This window comes from Beta vulgaris, chromosome 2, assembly GCF_026745355.1.
Source record: "Beta vulgaris subsp. vulgaris cultivar EL10 chromosome 2, EL10.2, whole genome shotgun sequence".
Lineage (NCBI taxonomy): Eukaryota > Viridiplantae > Streptophyta > Magnoliopsida > Caryophyllales > Amaranthaceae > Beta > Beta vulgaris.
Window position 1 is genome coordinate 22080163 of NC_079203.1, and position 20871 is coordinate 22101033.

Genomic DNA, 20871 nt, shown 5'->3' on the forward strand with positions numbered 1-20871 from the left:
GTTCTCTCCTCACTCAACCCTAATCTCTCCTCCCTCTCAAACCCACGGCGCCATCTTTCTCTCTCCTCATGCAACACTTAATTATGATCCCTCCTTACTCTCCTCTTCAGATATGCTCTTCTGTCATCCCTCTCAAACCCACAAACGCCGCTGCAACGCATCGGATTCATCGTTTACTCGTCATTTGTTCCTTTTTGTCGTTCATCTTTTTCATGTTTGATTGATGTCGTTCGTTCACCGTCGTCATTCTCGTCGTTCTTCACCCATGAATTCGTCGTCGAATCGAAGACATCATCTTCACTAGATATTTTCATTCCCATTTTTTTCGATTTTTTTATCACGAAGCCATCAATTTATTGATATTTTATTTCTTTTGTTCCTCTTTGCTATTCGTATATAGTATAATAAAATTCGTTTTTAATTTGACTAATCTAATTTAATTTTTGTTTGTATAATATTTGTTCTTTAATTTAGTTTGATGAACTTTTTTTCAAATTATAATTTATTTTGTTAATGTTTAATTGTTCTAAATTCTTCCTTTTTTTTTTTTTATTAATTTCGATTTTTTTTTTTGCTGTTGATGCCTATTTTTTTCTTTAATTTTGATAATGCTATTACTTGTCGGCAAATGTTATTTTTTTTTAAATCGCATCCGTAAGCCTGATTTTGACCGCATCAGGTCGGCTTTTTTCCACTAGTGCAGGCTCTAACACCAATTGTTGTTCTAGTATGAACACTAAGCTAAGTACAAGAGGGAGTGAATTGTAGTTGAGGGGAAATTTTCGAATTTATAACGCAGAATAGAATTAACTTTAACACTTAAGAGAAAAAGACACACAAATTTTTACAGGGAAAACTTCCTTGGCCCAATAGGAAGAAAAACCTGGACCCCAAGGGATTTTAATCTCAACTTTTTTTTAATGAAATAGGCCAAAAGAATCTCTCTTTACAACCTAACAAGGACTTTCTCTGTTTGTTAGTCTTGGACGAACACTTAAGCAACTACAAGAGGGGGGGGGGTGAATTGTAGTTGGAGAGATCACTAGTGGAAAATAAAGAAGGGCTGCGCTGAAAATGGCTTGTAGGGAAGCGCTGAAAATGGCCTGTAGGTTTGCACTTTTTGACAGCAGCCCTTTTAATAGCAGCCCTTCACTTTTCAAGTAGGGCTGCGCTTTTTAGTAAAAAGCGCAGCCCTTCAAGCTTAGAAGGGTTGCGCTTTTTAGTAAAAAGCGCAGCCCTTCTAAGCTTGAAGGGCTGCGCTTTTCTCAACAAGCGCAGCCCTTCTAAGCTTGAAAGGCTGCGCTTTTTTAAACAAGCGCAACCCTTCTAAGATTGAAGGGCTGCAGCCTTCAGGAGCCCTCCTTCTTAGAAGGGTTGCGCTAGTTGAAACTAGCGTAGCCTTTTAAGAAGAAAGGTTGCGCTAGTTTCAACTAGGGCAGCCCTTTTGCTTAGAAGGGCTGTGCTAGATGAAACTAGCGCAGCCCTTCTAATAAGAAGGGATGCGCTTTTTGTAAACTAGCGCAGCCCTTTTCTAATTTTTTTTTTTTTTGAATTTAATTACCCCTGCAGCCTGCACACAGCAGCCCTCCCCTCCCCTCCCTGCCCCTGCTCCTGCACACAGCAGTCCGCCCAGCACCCACCCCTCACTGCCCCCCTCCCAGCCCCCACCCCCCACTGCACCCACCCCCCACCCGCAGCGTCCCCCACCCCCTGCCACACCCCTGCACCCACCCCTGCCACACACCCCTACCCATCCCCTGCCACACCCCTGCACAACCCCAACACCCCCATCCACATCCCACCCAGCAGCCCCCACCCCCACCCAAAACCTCCCTTGGACAAAAAAAATGCAAATTGTAATACGATAATATATGACAAGTGGAGAAAGGTGATAATGAACTTCAGATATATTTAATAATGTAAAAAGTGTACATAGAATTGATAGAAACTAGTACATTCGAGCTAAAATGTTATCTTATGCAATCATCGGTAATGTGGGATGCCAACATATCCCAAACTTCATCTATTTCTTCTTTGGAGACGTTCCTCAAACTTGTTGTGGAATTCGAATAAACCTTGCAAAACAACCAAGGAATAAACACATATATAAGAATTCAATCATTTATCGTAGTTAGTACTTCTAAAAATGACATATACCTTCCCGAAATTCAATCAAAATCAAATGCAAGCCTAAAAGTCTACACACTAGTTATAATATATCTCATATAATCATGTTCAAAGAAAATTTGGGGTTAAATGACTTGATAAGTACATTTTGGGAGAAAAAAGGCCAAAATAGGTCGGAAATGGCCTTTTCGTTCCCGAAATGCAACCAACAACAAATGCAAGCCTAAGAATCTACATACTAGTTATATTATGCCTCATATAATCATGTTCAAAGAGAATTTGGGGTTAAATCACTTCATAAGTACATTTTGGGAGCGAAAAGGCCAAAATAGGCCCGAAATGGCCTTTTCGTTCCCGAAATGCAACCAACAACATATGCAAGCCTAAGAATCTACATATTAGTTATATTATGCCTCATATAATCGTGTTGAAAGAAAATTTGAGGTTAAATCACTTGATAAGTACATTTTGGGAGCGAAAAGGCCAAAATAGGCCGGAAATGGCCTTTTCGTTCCCGAAATGCAACAAACAACATATGCAAGCCTAAGAATCTACATACTAGTTATATTATGCCTCATATAATCATGTTCAAAGAGAATTTGGGGTTAAATCACTTCATAACTACATTTTGGGAGCGAAAAGGCCAAAATAGGCCGGAAATGGCCTTTTCGTTACCGAAATGCAACAAACAACAATTGGAAACCTATAAGTTACTTACATTTTGAAGATCACCAACATGTTTGCAACATTTGACGATATCAAGCATGAACCTCATGACGTAATACCTACACGCACGTCCACCTACTTGTACCAGACACTAAAATTCACCAAAGGATGCAATAAATGACATGTTAGATGTGTATTATGTGTTTCTATAAAAGGAAGCAAATAATTACTCATGTTACCTCGACTAAATGCCAAACAGAAGGTTTTGGTTGTCGAAGTCCAGATGCAATAACCCCCTTCATCACACTACATCAATACATTATTATAAGATTAGATGTTTTAATATTAATAAGTTTGCATATATTGAGTTTCGATTAGGCTACCTATTTAGTCACTGACTGTACACCAGCTTCTGCATTCAACAGCAGAAGAGGTAATTCTTCGAAACCGGGCACAATGTCTGAAATGCTGACCACAGATTCCTATCCTCATTACCAAATGACTTATGCACCCTGTTGATAGTTTTCCACTCAGGCGAATCAGCCGGATGCTTGAGCAGATCGTCTTTCTTCCTACGATCTGCATGCCACCTCAAATTCTTCGCATCTCCTTTAATTGAGAACATGCGCTTAAATCTAGGTATTATGGGTAGATACCACAACACCTTGGCTGGTGGTCCTTCACTACCTCCAGCTCCTTCACGCTTGTACCTCGACAATCCACAACGTGGACACTCATGTAAATGCTCATACTCATTACGATAAAGCACACAATCGTTAGGACAAGCATGTATCCGCTCGTACTCTAAACCCAAAGGACACATCAGCTTCTTCGCATAATAGTACGACTTTGGCAGTTCATTTCCATCAGGGAGCATCTCAGCTAAAACTTCCAATAACGATGTGAAACTAGAGTCCGTCCAACCAGCGTTCGACTTAATGTTGAACAGTATTACCACCGCGGAAAGTTTGTTGTACTTTGTACAACCTGGATACAACGGCTTTTCAGCAGCCTGAGACATAGCCTCAAAAATACGAGGTCGTCTACACGACTGATCTTCAACATCATGTATCATCTCGTCTACCCGATCCCTATCTTCATCTCCAAATTCTTTACATTCATCATTCTTTACTCCAGAGCTTCCCATATACCTCCCCTGCTCACCAGGCCAAACCCATACGTGGTATTGAGGCCTAAACCCACGGCGAAAGACATGCTCCCTAAGCACATGTATACTACTAACCTTGCTCACATTTCTACAATCCAAACAAGGACAATAAAAGTCGACTGCTCCAGAAGATGTTTGATATTCTAATGCACTTCTACAGAATTCCAAAACCCCATTCACAAACTCAATCGATTCACGACTACCATAAATCCAAGTACGATCCATCTCATTCAAGAAGACCACCTCTAATAATTAAATACAACATTCATTATAATGCATCAATCATTATTAAAGTACACACACTCACATATTCTAATCACACACATACAGCAAGCTAAGATAGTGACATGTTCAATTGTATACATGCAGTCAAAGGTCCTTATCACTCCAAACTAACCCATCCTTGGACGTCTAATCTCACTAGTGAATATATGCCAACTTATCAATTCTAAGGAAAATCCGGCAACATTTCCCTACAGTTCTCCAAGTACACAATGTAGATAATTGCTTATCTACATATGTACGCAGATAACAATGTAAAGAAACGATAAGCCAAGATTTTCCTCAGAATTGAAACGAAGACACACATTCACCACCTAAGTGAGATCAAACGTCCAAGAACAGTCCCAAACCGAGGACTATTCAAGACTTACTCCTAATGAGTAAGTCTTGAACGGGTATCTAGGCATATGATGATGATTCAAACAACTTGTAGATTTCATATATAGCTAAATCACATTGCGTTTTCATACAATCTCATATCAATAAATTATAAATATACATTATTAAAAATACATATATACATCAATAAATTATCAACTTTGTCCATATTTTAAACTATATAGTTACCTCTTAACACCAACGACGAGCAATGAAGAGAAAAGAGATATTTGGGACTTTATTTGCGTTCCTTAGCCTCTTCTTCCTACAATTGACAAAACCCACATTGCATATTAATCATTTAATTCAAATAAGAAAAACAAAAATAACTTAAAAATAAAATTAATTCATACCTAATTAACCACTCAAATGGTGGAGAAGAAATAAGAAGAGAAGAGAAGAGAAGGGTAGTGGTGATGGTGGTGAAGAGAAGAGAAGATAAGAGAAGGGTTGCACGGGGTGGGTGGCGCGCAAGGTGGTCGCGCAAACCCACTGTACTCGAAATTGTGGTGGGCGGTAGTGGTGCAATGGTGGTGCACTCGAAAAAAGTCGCCAATGTGGTACTGGTGGTGGTGGTGGTGGTGCACTGGAATTAGGTCGAAAAGAATGGTGGTGCACTCGAAATTTTTTTGCTCGTATAAACTCTAAGTGAAAGAAAGAGGGAAAGTGTTCTGGATATTGTACATGCGCCCACTCCATTCACTTAAAAAAAAAATTAAACAAAGGGTTGCGCTAGTAAAAAAAAGCGCAACCCTAAAATACAGAAGGGCTGCGCTTTTTTAAAAAGCGCAGCCCTACTAAGTGAAGGGCTGCGGTTTTTTAAAAAAGCGCAGCCCTTCACTAATAGCGCTGCGCTTTTCCTGCGCTGCCCTTCCTTTTTTTTCCCCTAGTAGATTTTCAAACTTTTTGCGGAAATAAAAGAATGATTAAGTAAGAAAGAAATAATTGCATGAATTAAGAAAGAACTAGGAACACGGGATTTTTACAAGGAAAACTTCCCAGGCCCAATAGGAAGAAAAACCTTGACCACGAGGGATTTTGACTCAATTCTCTTTAATAACTTTTAGGCCAAAAGACTCTCTTTTGTACAACCTAACTCGGACCAACTTTGTTCCTCTAGGAACTGGTTCCCTATCAGCCTGTTCCCCCTGAACAGTTGACTTCTCTCTTGACTTTACTCAAAGTCTTTTCTCTTTCTCTCTTCTCTTTGTCTTTCTCTTTTTCTCTCAAAATGATTACAGACTTAGATTCACTCAACCCAATCTATAATACATCAATTTCTAAGAAGAAGAAAACCGAATGTACTTTCTCTAAGAATATAACATAAAATTCTGAAAGTATATTTTTAGACCATTACAAAAACTCTATTTGAAGGGATCTTTTTCCTCTCGAATTCTTCTCCACGATCTTCTCAAGATCTTCTCCATTAACCCACGTAGCTTAAGCCACTTCTCCTTAATATGGCCGTTGATAAATCCATTGGCAGTTAGCTTCCTTAAACGTAGCTACTTTATCCACGTTCACACGCCTTAAAATTAGAGTGGTTGTTGTGGTTCCTAAAATGTAGGAACTATCTCAACGTTCTATTTTTAAGCGCATCCTTAGGTTAGTGCTTTGGCGGCTCCTAGATTGTAGGCAACCGAAAGATGTTGCACACTAACTCAACACAATATCATGGAATCTTGATATATTCAATTTTGTTACACCCATAATATTAACCGGATATCACAAATAAATTATAAACAACTTAATTTTGATTAAACACTTAATCAATTTTTCATAAGTTATTTAACATTTTATTTGTGAAATCTAAAGATAACTAAACTAATTAAAACTAGAAAAAATAAATCAAACAAAATAAAATAAACGAAAACAGAAAAATAAATCTAAGACATAAAAATTACTTCTAACATAATAAACTAAAAATCGAATTAATAAACAAAAATCATGTAAACGTCAATTATATGTCATTATCAAAATAGTGAAATAACAATATTCCCCCTTTTTTAATGACAAATAATTAAATTTTTTTCTAGTATTTATGTTTTTGAAAAAGAATCTACAAAGATTAAGACACTAAACTACACAGAATAAAAATATCCAGAATCTAACTTAGTTAAAAACTCTACTAAGACTGGGAACAAGATCAGACAAGACAAGGAACAGGGATGAGAAAAATATTCATAGGAACTAAGATAAAAAAAATTTAACACACTTATATCTCTTCCCCCTTTTGTCATTATCAAAACTAAGGATTGTACCTGCAGCACTAGAGAGTCAGCAGTCTAGGCATCAAGCAAGTTGCTCAAATAGACATCTCATAATATTAGCCATCCAAACACACAGGCAGAATAGGCATGCAGAGAGCAACATTATAGACATCAATAATCAGTCAATATGCAGAGTAAGGCAAAAGATAGAGAAAAAAGTAAAGAGAAATTAAAAAGTACTTCATGTGTCTCAGAAGGACACAGGAAGTGAAATTCAAAAGATTGTTTAATAATTACAGCCAAAAAAAATTGTTCAAATTTTCCAAAGTTAAGAGAAGTTAGGATTTGGTTCTTTTGAAGAGAGAGGAGACCACATAATCTATCTTGGAGAGCACACCATCCACCTTGTTCCTGATCCCAGTATCAGCATTCTTGATTGCAAGCATTTGATCTTGCTGCTGAGAATCCAGAACATGAACAGTAGCTTCAATGGCATTGATCTTGGTATGCAGTAGGGTTAAGGAGCCCTGAATTTCCCGGAGCAGCTTGTTAAGCCCAGTTATAGAGAGTAATGAAAAATCCACAGCAGTAGAACGGACAGGGTCAGAATCTAGGTGAATGAAAACTGTGTCACCTTGATCCTGCTCCTTCTGGAACTTAGACCCAGCCAACCTTTGGCTTTTTCTAACAGACCCACTGGCAACTCCTTCTTCATCCATCTTTCTCTTACTTCCTACTTCAACCTTAACCGGAGTTTCTTATCTCTCAAAATCTATCTTCTGATTCACCAACCTCAAGCTTAGCCTAGTCAAAGTTTCTTTAGTAAGATAATTTTCTGGCTCGAGAGAAAAGGAGGGACTAGGAGGTAGTTTAACTTTGCACTGTTTGAAAACGGAGGAAAGAAGATTTCCATAACCCACTTTGGTGTTATGGGTAATGTAGTGAGATAGATGTGAAATTATGAGTGAGGGAAGGTTAATTTTTATGTTTTCAGCAAGGCAATACATAATGGAAAGATCCATTAGACTTGCTTGAGTTCTTTTGGAGGAGCGGGGTAAAATGAAACGCCAAACCAACTGAAATAGCAGCTTATGAAAAGGAGACAATTCTTTTTGAGCTAAAGATAAAGCATTAGAATTGCCGTTATAGATGCAAGAATTTGAGCATTGATGACCCCATTGATGTTCAACTTAGCCCTACCCTTAATTTAGTCCTTGTAACCCTCATGCGGAACATCAAACCATTCCCCCAATATCTTCTCAGTAATTGTAACTACAGACCCATTAACAATTCACACACACACACCCTCTGTTATAGTAAACCCATAACAAAAAGCTTTCATCTCTTTTTCATAAAGTCCCTCATCTATGCTAACAATTTTTGACCAGTACTTCTGATTAAAATTTTCAGTAACTCATTCCACTTCTACTTTTTGCACCAATTTTGTTTTCTTACCTCTTTTTGTAGGTACTGTAATTTCTTGTTCTTGATCGCTTTCTACCTCGTTCTCAGCTTCTTCCTTTTTCAGGGAGAGAGAAACAGGTGCAGAAGATGCCGATTTTGACCTAGTAGAATCTGCGTCATTCTTGGATGATTCTTGAGCACTTAATTCATCGTGATATGGTGTTTTCTCTTGCGGGAAGTTTTCATGATCCCCATAATTTTGAGTTTTGGAAGACATGGTGACAGAGGTTTGGTGTGAGGTTGAAGATGAGAATGAGGAGAGAGAGAGAGACTTGTGAGTTGATGTGAGAGAGAAATTATGAGGGGTTAGTGATTTGATGTGTTGGGTTTATAAAGTAATCATGATTTCGTGTGAAAAAGAAATGGAGAGGTAGGTTTAATGAAACGATTAATGGGTTTTTGAAGGCAATTAATGGGGTTTCTTCATTTACCCTTAGATTAATTGAACGCGTAATTTTTGGCCATAATTTAGATTAATGTTTTTAATTTTTGGACGGAAAGGTGTGAAAAGAAAAAGAAACAAGGAAATTTGGAGGTAAATTAGAGAAATGGAAAGATGAAAAAATTCACTCTTGCATATGATAAAAATGTGTCCATAATATACAAACTACATACGTACCAAATATGTGCAAGGACACTAAGGGTAATATTCAGAGACATATGTGAGTCCTTATACTTGACCCTAGGTGTATGAAAATTAATTCATGAAGATTGCAGGACATACTTAATTAGTAAGAAATAATTTGGGGGGAAACAACATTATGTGTACATTCAAACAATTTTTATCATTCCTAGTTCCAAGCGTATCTTTTCAAACCTGTCCCTAGATAGAGGTTTTGTCAATATGTCAGCTATTTGATTTTCAGTAGGACAAAAATCAACTTTGACTAAACCCTTCTCTACATTGTCTTTTAGGAAATGATGTCTGATGTGAATATGCTTGACTCTAGAGTGATGAACTGGATCCTTAGAAATGCAAATTGCACTAGTGTTATCACATAATATAGGAACACACTTGAATTTAATGCCAAAGTCACGTACCTGTTGCTTGATCCACAATACCTGAGAACAGCATGCAGCAGCTGCCACGTATTCAGCTTGTGCTATGGAAAGAGCAACGGTGTTTTGTTTCTTTGAGCTCCAAGAAACCAAGCTTGATCCTAGGAACGGAATAATACCCGATGTACTTTTGCAATTCACCAAGTCTCCAACATAGTCAACATCGGAATAGCTTACTAGATCAAAGATGTCACTTCGAGGATAGAATAAATAAAGGTCATCACTTCCTTTCAAATATCTAAGAATCCTTTTAACAGCTGTCAAATGGGATTCCTTAGGATTTGATTGGAATCTTGCACATAAACCAACACTAAAGGATATATCAGGCCTACTAGCTGGTTTGTGACTTTGATAGTTGGTATTCCAACCACCAAGTCCTTACCACTTAGCTTCTGGAGTAATGCCATACTTGCGTGACCACATCTTTTATGCCAAAGAAGTGGTTCATTGTCGACGGTACTTAAACACGTTAGATTGTTCCTAGGAACAAGGTTGAGGTCAACTACGTAGGTATTCCCTTTCCTTGTTCCTTCTAGGATTTTGGTACCTGTTCCTACATTACTTACTACACAATGTTCATCAGTAAAATTTACACTGTTCCCTTTGTCGCAAAATTGAGAAATACTAAGCAGATTATGTTTTAACCCCTCAACCAAAATACATTGTCTACGGAATGTGACTTAGACTTTCCTACCTTCCCATACGCAGTCGAAGTATTTTCAAGTTATAAGAGACTTAGTTAATCTAAAACATACTAACTTAATAAACCAAGTTAGTTTAGGAAAGTTATTAGTTTTGTTTTAAAAAGAAATTAGTAATAAAACTTAATAAAACAAAAAAAAAGATAAAAGGAGTTTTGCACTTTTACTGATTCCTTAAATCAGTTTCTCAAAATCGAGAAAATCAGACCGAGGAAGACAAAGAAGGGTGAATCAGGGGGAAAAAGAAGAGGAAGGTGGCGTTGGTGGTGGGCGACGGCGTACGGCAAAGCTCAGGCGGGGAGGGTGGTGCAGCTGGGCACGGGTTATCGATACAGAGGCAGTAGAGGTACTGCGAAGGGAGGATGCGCAGGAGAAAGTGATGACTGGCGAGTTTGTGGTTGCAGTGCCCTAATGATTCAGGGTGGCCGATGGTGGTTTTTCGGCGGTTGAGAGAATCGTGGGGAATATGCTAATGGTGGGTTGCAAATTTTATTTCATTTTTTAAATTTTTCAAAAGAAAAATCAAATTAAGGGAGAAGAGAAAGAGATTGAAGCAAACCTTTGAAGTTTGTTTGCTTGAGCAATTTGGGTGAATGTAATTCAGTATTTATAGAGGGTTTTTTGTCAGAATTTTGAGGTTTGAGCGTCAAGCTCCATTAATGGTGAGGTATGGTGAAGTATGGTGGAGTAAGGTGTTTGAGGTTTAGTTTTGATTGATTTTCCTCCCAAAATAAGAGATTTGTGGAATGAGTTTCAAATTCTATTGACAAGTGTTGCTGAATTTGTTGAAAAAAAGTGGTGCCTTTAGCTCTGTTCATCCAATACATGAGGAAGGGACGAAGATGAAAATCAAGTTTTTTTGTTTAATTTTTTTGTTTCTTTTGGCCTTTTTCTTTTTCTTTTTGGCTAGCGAAAATGCCACATGGGCTATGGACTTGACATTGGGCTTTGTTTGGATTTTGCTAATGTGGATGGACAATTCTTTGTATAAGAATGCCCACCACCAAGTAAAGATTTTAATTATCATAATTATATTATTTAAAAATAATAAAATGAATAATTGGTTTATTTAAATCAAATGAATTTCAGTTAAATTATTTCAATAAACTCGTTAACACTAGTGGAAAAAACCCCATCTGATGTGGTCAAAACTGGCCTTTCGGATGCAGTTTTTGTCTGCATCAGGTGGGGGCGCAGCAGGTGACTAATCATTTCTGATGCGGTCCAAAAACGCATCAGAAAAGGATAATCGAATGCGGTTTTCCGTAAGATGATAATCTGATGCAATTTTAAGGTAAAACCGCATCAGAAAATGATAATCTGATGTGGTTTTACTTTCGAACCGCATAAGATAGTGTTGATTAATGCCCAAAACAAAGTGCAAACCTGCAGTTTGCATGTCTGCAGCACTACCAAGTTTCATTATCATTGTTTGTTGCTCAAATTTCGTCATACTTTTTCGCAAAACTCAATTTTTACTGATACGCCAACAACAACAATTTTAGAACAACAATAAACAACAATTTTACAACAACAATAACAGAATAAATTACGAAAATACAAACAAAGCGAATCAGAAAAGGATAATCTAATGCGGTTTTCCGTAAGATGATAATCTGATGCAATTTTAAGGTAAAACCGCATCAGAAAATGATAATCTGATGTGGTTTTACTTTCGAACCGCATAAGATAGTGTTGATTAATGCCCAAAACAAAGTGCAGACCTGCAGTTTGCGGGTCTGCAGCAGTACCACATTTAATTATCATTGTTTGTTGCTCAAATTTCGTCATACTTTTTCGCAAAACTCAATTCTTACTGATACGCCAACAACAACAATTTTAGAACAACAATAAACAACAATTTTACAACAACAATAACAGAATAAATTACGAAAATACAAACAAAGCGAAAATAAATTACTAATAAAACTAGTAATGGAATGAAAACGAAAATAAATTACAAATAAATTAGTAACAGAATAAAAAAGAAAATAAATTACAAATAAAATCAATAAAATAATGAAAACGAAAATAAATTACAAATAAATTAGTATCAGAATAAAAAAGAAAATAAATTACAAATAAAATCAATAAAAACGAAAAAAAATTACAAAAGAAAACTAATACTTAAAACGAGAATATAAACGAAATTAAACAAAAATAATATAAAAAAACAGAATATAAACAAAATTAAACAACAATAAACTAAACAAAAATACTAAAAAATGAGAATATATATGAAAAATATTGAAACCAAAATAAACTGAACGAAAATACTAAAAAAACGAGAATATAAACGAAATTAAACAAAAATAACATAAAAGAAAACATAATATAAACGAAATTAAACAAAAATAAACTGAACGAAATTACTAAAAAAACGAGAATATAAATGAAAAAAAATGAAACGAAAATAAACTGAACGAAAATACTAAAAAAACGAGAATATAAATGAAAAAAAAATGAAAAGAAAAAATTAGAGAAATTAAACGAAAAAACTAGAGAAATTAAACAAAAAATACAGAAATTAAACAAGAAATCACTAGTTTCAGATCTAAATTCGCTTCGTGTTTCCTTCGATTTACTTTATTGGCGCTTCTTCCTCCGATCTTCTTTAATGGCGCTTCGTTCTTCGATTAATGACGCTTATGGATTCGACTATTTAGGGTTAGATTGTTTCGATTATTGAGGGCTTAGAGTGGTGGCGTGGCGTGGCGTGGCGTGGCGTGGGCGTGAGGGTGGTGGCGGGTGAGAGAGACGAGGACGAGAAGGGTGAAGATTTTTTTTTGGGGGGGGGGGGTAGAGTGAGGAGAGAGAGAGCGCATAAGGGAGGATAGATTAGGGTTAGAGTGAGGAGAGAGAGAGGGCGCAAGGGTTAGAGTGAGGAGTGGAAATGGGCTGCTTCTAAGGAAAAGGAGAGAGAACGTCCTGGGCCACTAGTTTGGTTTTTTTTATAAGGCATTTTCGGATGCGATCCAATGAACCGCATCAGGTTCATTAAAAACTGCATCCGGTTTTAAATCTGATGGGTTTTTTAAGAACGACATTTGATTGTGTTTGCAAAATTTCTCTCCCAATTTTTTTTTCCATTTTCTGATACAAAGTGACATATAAGGTTTTTCCACTAGTGTAAATTATAAATAATTATCAAATATAACTAAACTATTATAATAATATCTTTAAGTGGAAATCATATTAAACCTTAATAAATAAAAAAATATGCTCTGAAAATTTGGGTTAATACAAAGAGAGATTAAATTCGGCACCTGTCCTAACCTTGCCTAACGGGAATAAGGAATATAATGTCTATAGTGATGCGTAGTGGGTTGGGTTGTGTTCTTATGCAAAACAGGAAAGTCATAGCTTATGCGCCTGGTCAACTGAAACCATATGAAGTTAACTACCCAACAAATGACCTAGAGTTGGCCGCAATTGCCTTTGCCTTAAAAATCTAGAGACATTACCTTTACAGGGTGACCTGTCGAATTTTCACCGGTCACAAAAGCCTCAAATACATCTTCACCCAGAAAGATCTTAATATGAGACGACGCTGGTGGTTAGAGCTCATTAAGGATTATGACTTAGACATATAATACCATGAGGGCCGGGTAAAGCAAACGTCGTTGCTGATGCATTAAGTCGTAAGTCTAGCCACAGCCTGAACACCTTGGTAGTTGTCGACAAACTTTGTGCGAAATTTTCTAAACTCCAAATAGAATTGGTTCATGAAGGGGAAGTATAAAAGCTATTGAGTGCCCTAACCGTCCAGCCTAACTTCCTAGATGAAATAAGAGATTGTCAGCCTAGGGATGTAAACGTTGAGCGAGTTAAAGCAAGACTGTAGGAGCGCAAAGCATAAGGGTTTGAAATCCGTGAAGATGGGAGTATACGCTACAAGGGTCGGTGGTGTGTACTGCAAAAATGTGAGGAGTTGAAGCAAAATATAATGAGTTAAGGTCATAAAATGAACTATTCCATCAACCTAGGGTGGATAATTTATATAAGAACCTCAAAAAGATGTTTAGGTGGCTTGGAATGAAGAGCGCAGTAGCTGAGTTTGTTTAAAAGTTCCAGTTGTGTCAAAAGGTTAAAAGTGAACACAAAAGACCTCAAGGAAAAATGCAACCTATCGATATTCCAACACGGAAGTGGGATTCGATATCCATGGACTTCGTTGTAGCCTTACCTAGGAGGCGAGGAGGCAGAACACAATATGGGTGATAGTGGACTATTGACCAAGACCGCAAGGTTCATACCTATGAAAGACACGTGGAGTATGAAAGCCCTATCCAAAGCATACATTAAACATGGCATTCGATTGCATGCAGTACCCACAATTATAGTGTCGGATAGGGATTCGCGATTCCTCTCGAATTTCTGGGAAAAGGTTCAAGAAGCATTTGGTAGTGAGGTATTGATGAGTACAACCTTTCACCTAGCTACAGACGATTACACAAAATGAACCATTCAGACCTTGGAAGCCATGTTAAGAGCATGTGCCTTAGTATACCAGGGATCATGGCAAGACCATTTGGAACTCATAGAGTTCTCCTACAACAACAGTTATCATGCTAGTATTAAAATGGCTAAATTCGAAGCACTGTATGGGAGAAAATGTCGTAGTCCCTAGTGCTGGAACGACATTGATGAGACTGTGGTGTTAGCTCCTGAAATAATTCAAGAGACCGTGGATCAGGTGCTAGTCATTCTGGAGAAGATTAGGGCTACACAGGACAGACAAAATTCCTATGCGGATCAAAAGCGAAGGGAGTAGAATTATAAAGTTGTGAAAACTGTTTCTTGAGGTGTCCCCAATGAAAGGAGTGATGCGATCTGGGAACAAAGCGAAATTAAGCCCTAAGTTCATAGCACCATATGAGATTTGGCAAGAGTAGGAAAAGTGGCTTATCACCTGGAATTGCCCAACGACTTAGAAAGGGTCCACAACGTGTTTCACGTATCGCAACTCCGGAAGACGTATCTAACGAGTAGCATTTCCTAGAACTTGAAAACGTCGAGTTAAACGAAACCTTATCCTATGAAGAGAAACCCATCAAGATCCTAGACCACAAGGTGCGTAGTACGAGAAATAAGGATGTTAAAATTATGAAAGTGTTGTGGAGAAATAAGAAAACTAAAGAAGCCACATGGGAAGCAGAAGATGTGATACGTCTGAAGTACCCTGAGCTTTTTCAAGAGGTAGGTGAGTTACGGGGACGTAACTTTTCTTTTAAGGGCGCTTCCACCCTAAAGTTTGCTAAGTTTGGTTATTTTTATATTTTGAAAAACTAAGTTTTACATAGTTAGTTAAGCTGATTTTTATCTTAATAATATCAAGGGCTTAGCACTGAAATACTTTTATATATCAGTTATGTCCCAATTTCATAAGCGGAACGTTTAAGTAGTCAACAAAGATTTTTCGTTACAAGGTACGTACGCGTACTAGTTTAGTTGTATATGTTAGTATCATGTTAGGTTATGAATTCTTTCATTGGAACCTGGAATCATGATAGAGAACAATTGTATTATTATGATTGATGAGATTGTTTGGTAACATGAAATCGATGAGAAATCTGTATGTATTTCTTAGTTGTAAGGCTTGTAAATTGGATTGCATTATTATTGGAATGCGTAATTCTATCGTATCACAAGTATGAAATATATTGGATTGGAATCTTATTATTTAATTTTGTAGCAAGAATGTTACAAGAACTAAAGAATTGAGCAGTTTACTTAAGAAGGAAAATTAGTTGATTATATGTTTAATGTTATGTGAATGAATAACAGTAAGAAGGATATTTGGTGATAAACTTGTAGTTGGAATCCCTACAAGTAATGAACAATGAAGGTTATGTACGATCTTAGGGTATGCATACTAAGGTGATGGATGTGGGACGAAACAAAACTGTATTTGCATTTCATCTAATAGACCAAGTTGTCTATTAAGGTAAGTAGCCCGTATGATTCTAGTAAGATGACGGTGCCCGTTCGTTGCCAACTAAATTATAAAAGTAATAAAAATGTAATACTCAGTAGTATTATTATGTCTAGGAATGTTTCTTATTGTTTCATTATACTTAGTATATTATTTCACTATTTAAGTACATACTCAACATAGTTGATTGTTTGTTATTTGTGTTTGTTTGTTGACCTGCGATGAACCATTGATGTTTCAACAGGGAGCAGATTAGGTATGCTGGTGATTCTGCATGAGAGTGGAAATACAAGGGATATTCTCTGGTTTATGAACTTGTAAATGTTTTGGTTGAACTTATAAAATTACTATAATACGTAGTCAATGGTTTAAATAAAAGGGGTCAATGGTGTTTCCCGAGTTTTAGTTATGTAACAACCCGATAATTCTCTCTTTTCCAAAATATTTTCAATTATAAAACTTTGAGAATCATCAAAGCATTATCGCCCGTATGATAACATATCGACTTATTCAAAATTTTACAGCGGAAAACAATATAAATAACTTTAGAATTGAAATTTAATTAACAACAAAGTCAACCTTAAAAGTCAACCAACTGTAAAGTATATAAAACCAAAGTACGATAATGTGGATGGACAATGCTTCGTATCAGAATGCCCACAACCAACTAAAGATTTCAATTACCATAATTAAATTATTTTGAAATCATGAAAATGAATAATTAGTTTAATTAAATAAAATGAATTTCAATTGAATTATTTAAATAAACTCGTTAAATAATCTATAATTATCAAATATAACTGAATTATTAGAAAAATAGATTTAAGTGGAAATAATATTAAACCTATATAAATAACAAAATATGCTCCAAACATTTGAGGTATTACATATACTCCTCCTTAAAAACAAAGTTCGTCCTCGAACTTTAAAGTTAGATGTTTAATATTAACGAAATAGTAGTTTTGCGCTTTGTTAGTATTACATTCGGTCCCCCATAAGAAGTTTCGTCCCATAAACTCGTTAATCGTACATAGAAAAAGAGTTTATGATAACGCTTTTCATGTCATCTTTTGTTTCCCAAGTTTTTTCCTTCGTTTGATGATTAGACCATAAAACCTTGACTAACTTTATTGCCTTGTTTCGGGTGTCTCTCGTTTTGGAATCAAGAATTCTGACAGGACTTTCTTAAAGGTGAGGGTCTCATCTTCAATGGTTTCGGGTTGAATAACATGGGAGGGGTTAGAAACTTATTTACGGAGTTGAGACACATGAAAAACATTATGAACCTTGGACAATTGTGTAGGTAAGGCTAACCTATAAGCCACTTGTCCAATTCTTTCCAATACCTCCTAAGGTCCGATATAACTAGGACTCGACTTTCCTTTCCTACCAAACCTCATTACTCCCTTGGTTGGTGAAACTTTCAGCAACACATTCTCTCCAACTGCAAACTCCAAATCTCGTCTCCTTTGGTTGGCATATGACTTCTATCGATCCCGGGTTGTTTTCATACGCTCTTGAATCATCTTCACCTTGTTGGTAGTGTAACACCCCAAAACTTTGGTTTGAAAACTTTATAAAATATTCACTTTTCATTCTGTTACAACTCTTTAATGTTTTTCTGAAACTCGTACTTATTAATTGTTTTGATGTGTCATAACTTTTAAAATCTATTAATCATGTAAAGTGGAAATATTATTGAGGGAAATAGCCTGTGGACTTGGATCCTCCATCGGTGATGAACAATACTTTAGTTTATTCTGTTACAACTCTTTATTCTCTTCCTCCTAATACTATTGGTGCGCATATCGGATATCCATTAGATTAGTGAGGGGTGTGCACACTAGGGAAGTTCTGCAAAACGATATTGGCCAAAATGATCTTGTAAAATCAATGCTTCTAATGAAAGTTCAATGTAAAATGAGAAAAACTAATATTAGCGTTCTTAGGTAATTCAAAATTCCTTAGAAACTAAAAGTCGAAACTATTCTAAATAAAATGTACCTTTTTTTAATTCTGAAAAGATAAGTATTTATATATCAATCAAAAACTGGAGCAACACGCGCTTCAGAAACCTTAAAAGCGCCCCGCCCGACCAACTCGGGCGGTTGTCAGGTCATAAACTGTAGAATAGGAAATAGCGCCCCGCCCGGTCGGGCCCGCAAAAAAATATTTTCTTTTAACAAAATCTTCTCCAAACGATGAAATTTGGCTAAGTAAGGGCGCCCGGGTAACCGGGGCGGTCGTTAGCCTGCACAAAATCTCAATCTTCAAAACGCCATAACATCTTCGCTATTCGTCAAAATTAGGCAAGTGACCACTCGTTGGAAAGCTCTTGAAATGTGTAATCTAACACAATTGAAATCACTCTATTTGGATTTGTATAACATAAGATACAATCAAAAGAATGGACTGGAGTCATTTTTCTACTTCTTTTATTATTTGCTTTGCTTCAAAACTCTTCCAACTCAATGCTCGTGCTCTCGAAAGTACATCATATCTTGTAGTGATATAAATGAGTAGGAAATGCACTAAACGTGCTAATTCCTACAATGATGAATCTGAAAATACAAACACACTACAAGGAGCACATTAGTAGTAAAAATGGCTCCCAAGAGCGACAATTAAGACCAATAATGAATGAGGGACAAGGTAAAATCTCTATATAAAATAGACATATCAGAGTACCAATTAGAACTGATCGAATTTTCTTATAACAATAGCTATCATGCGAGCATTAAGATGGCACCTTTTGAGGCACTATATGGACGGAAGTGTAGAAGCCCCATTTGCTGGAATGACTTTAGTGAAAATATAGTCTTGGGGATAGAGTTTATTGAGGAAACCGTCAAAAATGTCAAACTTATTCAGGCTAGAATTCAACCTGCTCAAGATAGGTAAAAGAGATATGGCGATCTAAAGCGTCCCGAAAATGAGTTCGCAGTAGGTGATAGAGTGTTTTTGAAAGTATATCCAACTAAGGGTATCATGAGATTTGGGAAAAAGGGTAAGTTAAGTGCCAAATATGTACGCCTATGAGATTCTGGAGCAAATTGGGAAAGTAGCCTATAGGTTGGCATTACCAATGGAGTTTGAGAAGATGCGTGATGTCTTCCACATTTCTCAACTCAATCGATATATCCCTGATGAGCGTCATGTTCTGGAGCCTGACCCGATCCAGATCGATAGTAGCCTTACATATGAGGAAAATCCTGTGAAGATTCCTCACAGAAAGGTGCGTAGTACACACAATAAGGATGTCCATATCGTGAAAGTACTTTGGTATAACCACGAGTCTGAAGAGGCCACGTCAGAAGACAAAGATGAAATGAAGAAGAAATATCCCGAATAGTTCTTTGAGGTGAGTTACAAGGGCGTAACTCGTTTTCTTTAAGGGGGGGATAATGCGATAGAATTTCGCGCTTTTTACATATTTCTATGAGATTTTTATGCATTTTTATGCTTATTTTGGCGAATTTGCACATATTGGTGCAAAACAAATAGAGTATCCGCATAGAAAAATGTGTTCAAGAGTAACACAAGTATGTCTAAAATGAAAAGTTAGATCAAATTTTTCGAAATTAAATATAGGAATTTTTGTGTCAAGTATCGGGATGAAACTTCTTTTAAGAGGGGTAGACTGTAATCCTCCGTAAATTTATGGATTTCATAAATATATTTTAGTATATATATATTTGTATTTAAATATAATTTAATAATTTATTTATTTAAAGGTTGACTAATTTGGAAGTTAAAATATTTTGTTAAGGCATGCTTTGAAAAATATTGGAAATAATATTTGGATTTGGAAAAGGAGTTTAAATGGGCTTGAGGAATCCAAATACTAATTGGACTAGGAACATGACTTTTAGTGATGTTATGAGTTTTAAATCATCAATCCTATTCATATAAATACCTTTAATTAAAACCCAAATATTTTATCCACACAAAATTCTCTCTCCTCCCTCCTAAAAGAGAACCGGCACCTATTTCTTTCTTCTCTCCTTCATGTTTTTCCTCTTTCTTCTTCCTTTCTTCTCTTCCAAGAAACACTTCTTCATCAACAAGAAATCCAACAACTTTACAACATCACCACCGCCGACCATTGCTGCTACACAGTCGCAGCCTTGGTTCCCCCGACTCCTTTCTCTTATTCTTTCTTCTTGTAATGCTTTGATTACTTTTCTTCTTCCTCAGTTTTGATTAAATATTATGTATTTATGTTTTTAGCACTAATTATGATTAGGAGTTTTAATTTACTGCTTTAATGATAAATCTATAATTATATAAATTATGTATTGAAAGAATAAAAATTCAGATTTGATTATTATGTTTATTGGAATTTTAATTATTAAAGCATGGATTTTTAGGGTGTTAAAGATTGAAAAATCATATTAGTATGTTATAAACCATGTAATTGATTGAACTTATGAATTTAAGCACGTTTAAGTATGTTTAAAGGGAGTTTTTATAAAATATAAGTTGCTAGAATTTCAGAAAGGTTGTTATTAATGGAGTTTTATGGATTTTAATGACTAGTATAGTAGTACTTTGCTAGGGACTATAAGTAATTGAAGTTTTAATGATGAAAACAACATTTAAATCTTTTTAAAGGAGATTTAAAGTACTTTAAGTTGCTGGAGTTTATTTGGAGTATTGATTATAAATTCTATTGGTTGTTTTAGGCGGAGATTTATCTCTAGGCGAGTTCTAAAGTTGTTAAAAGTGGTCTATCAAGCTTTCTATACAAGGTACGTACATACCTATGTGTTGTTTGATGTAGTATCATGATTTTAGGAAGGAAAGTTACGTAGTATCATCTATAGGAACTTTGTGAGTTCATATATGATTGTTATTATAATTGGATTTTACATGTTATAT

At 36.1% G+C, this 20871-nt stretch overlaps 1 protein-coding gene across 1 annotated transcript; it reads left to right on the forward strand.

The window, feature by feature from the left end:
• The first annotated feature begins 19015 nt into the window (after nt 1–19015).
• LOC109134429 (uncharacterized) lies at nt 19016–19342 on the forward strand. The gene has a single exon (XM_019248170.1). The coding sequence runs from the start codon at nt 19016–19018 to the stop codon at nt 19340–19342; it is 327 nt and encodes a 108-aa protein (XP_019103715.1).
• The last annotated feature ends 1529 nt before the right edge of the window (nt 19343–20871 follow it).

Bases quoted from the DNA above. Each gene is read 5' to 3' on its own strand.
- LOC109134429 (XM_019248170.1), top strand. From the start codon at position 19,016: ATGTACGCCTATGAGATTCTGGAGCAAATTGGGAAAGTAGCCTATAGG.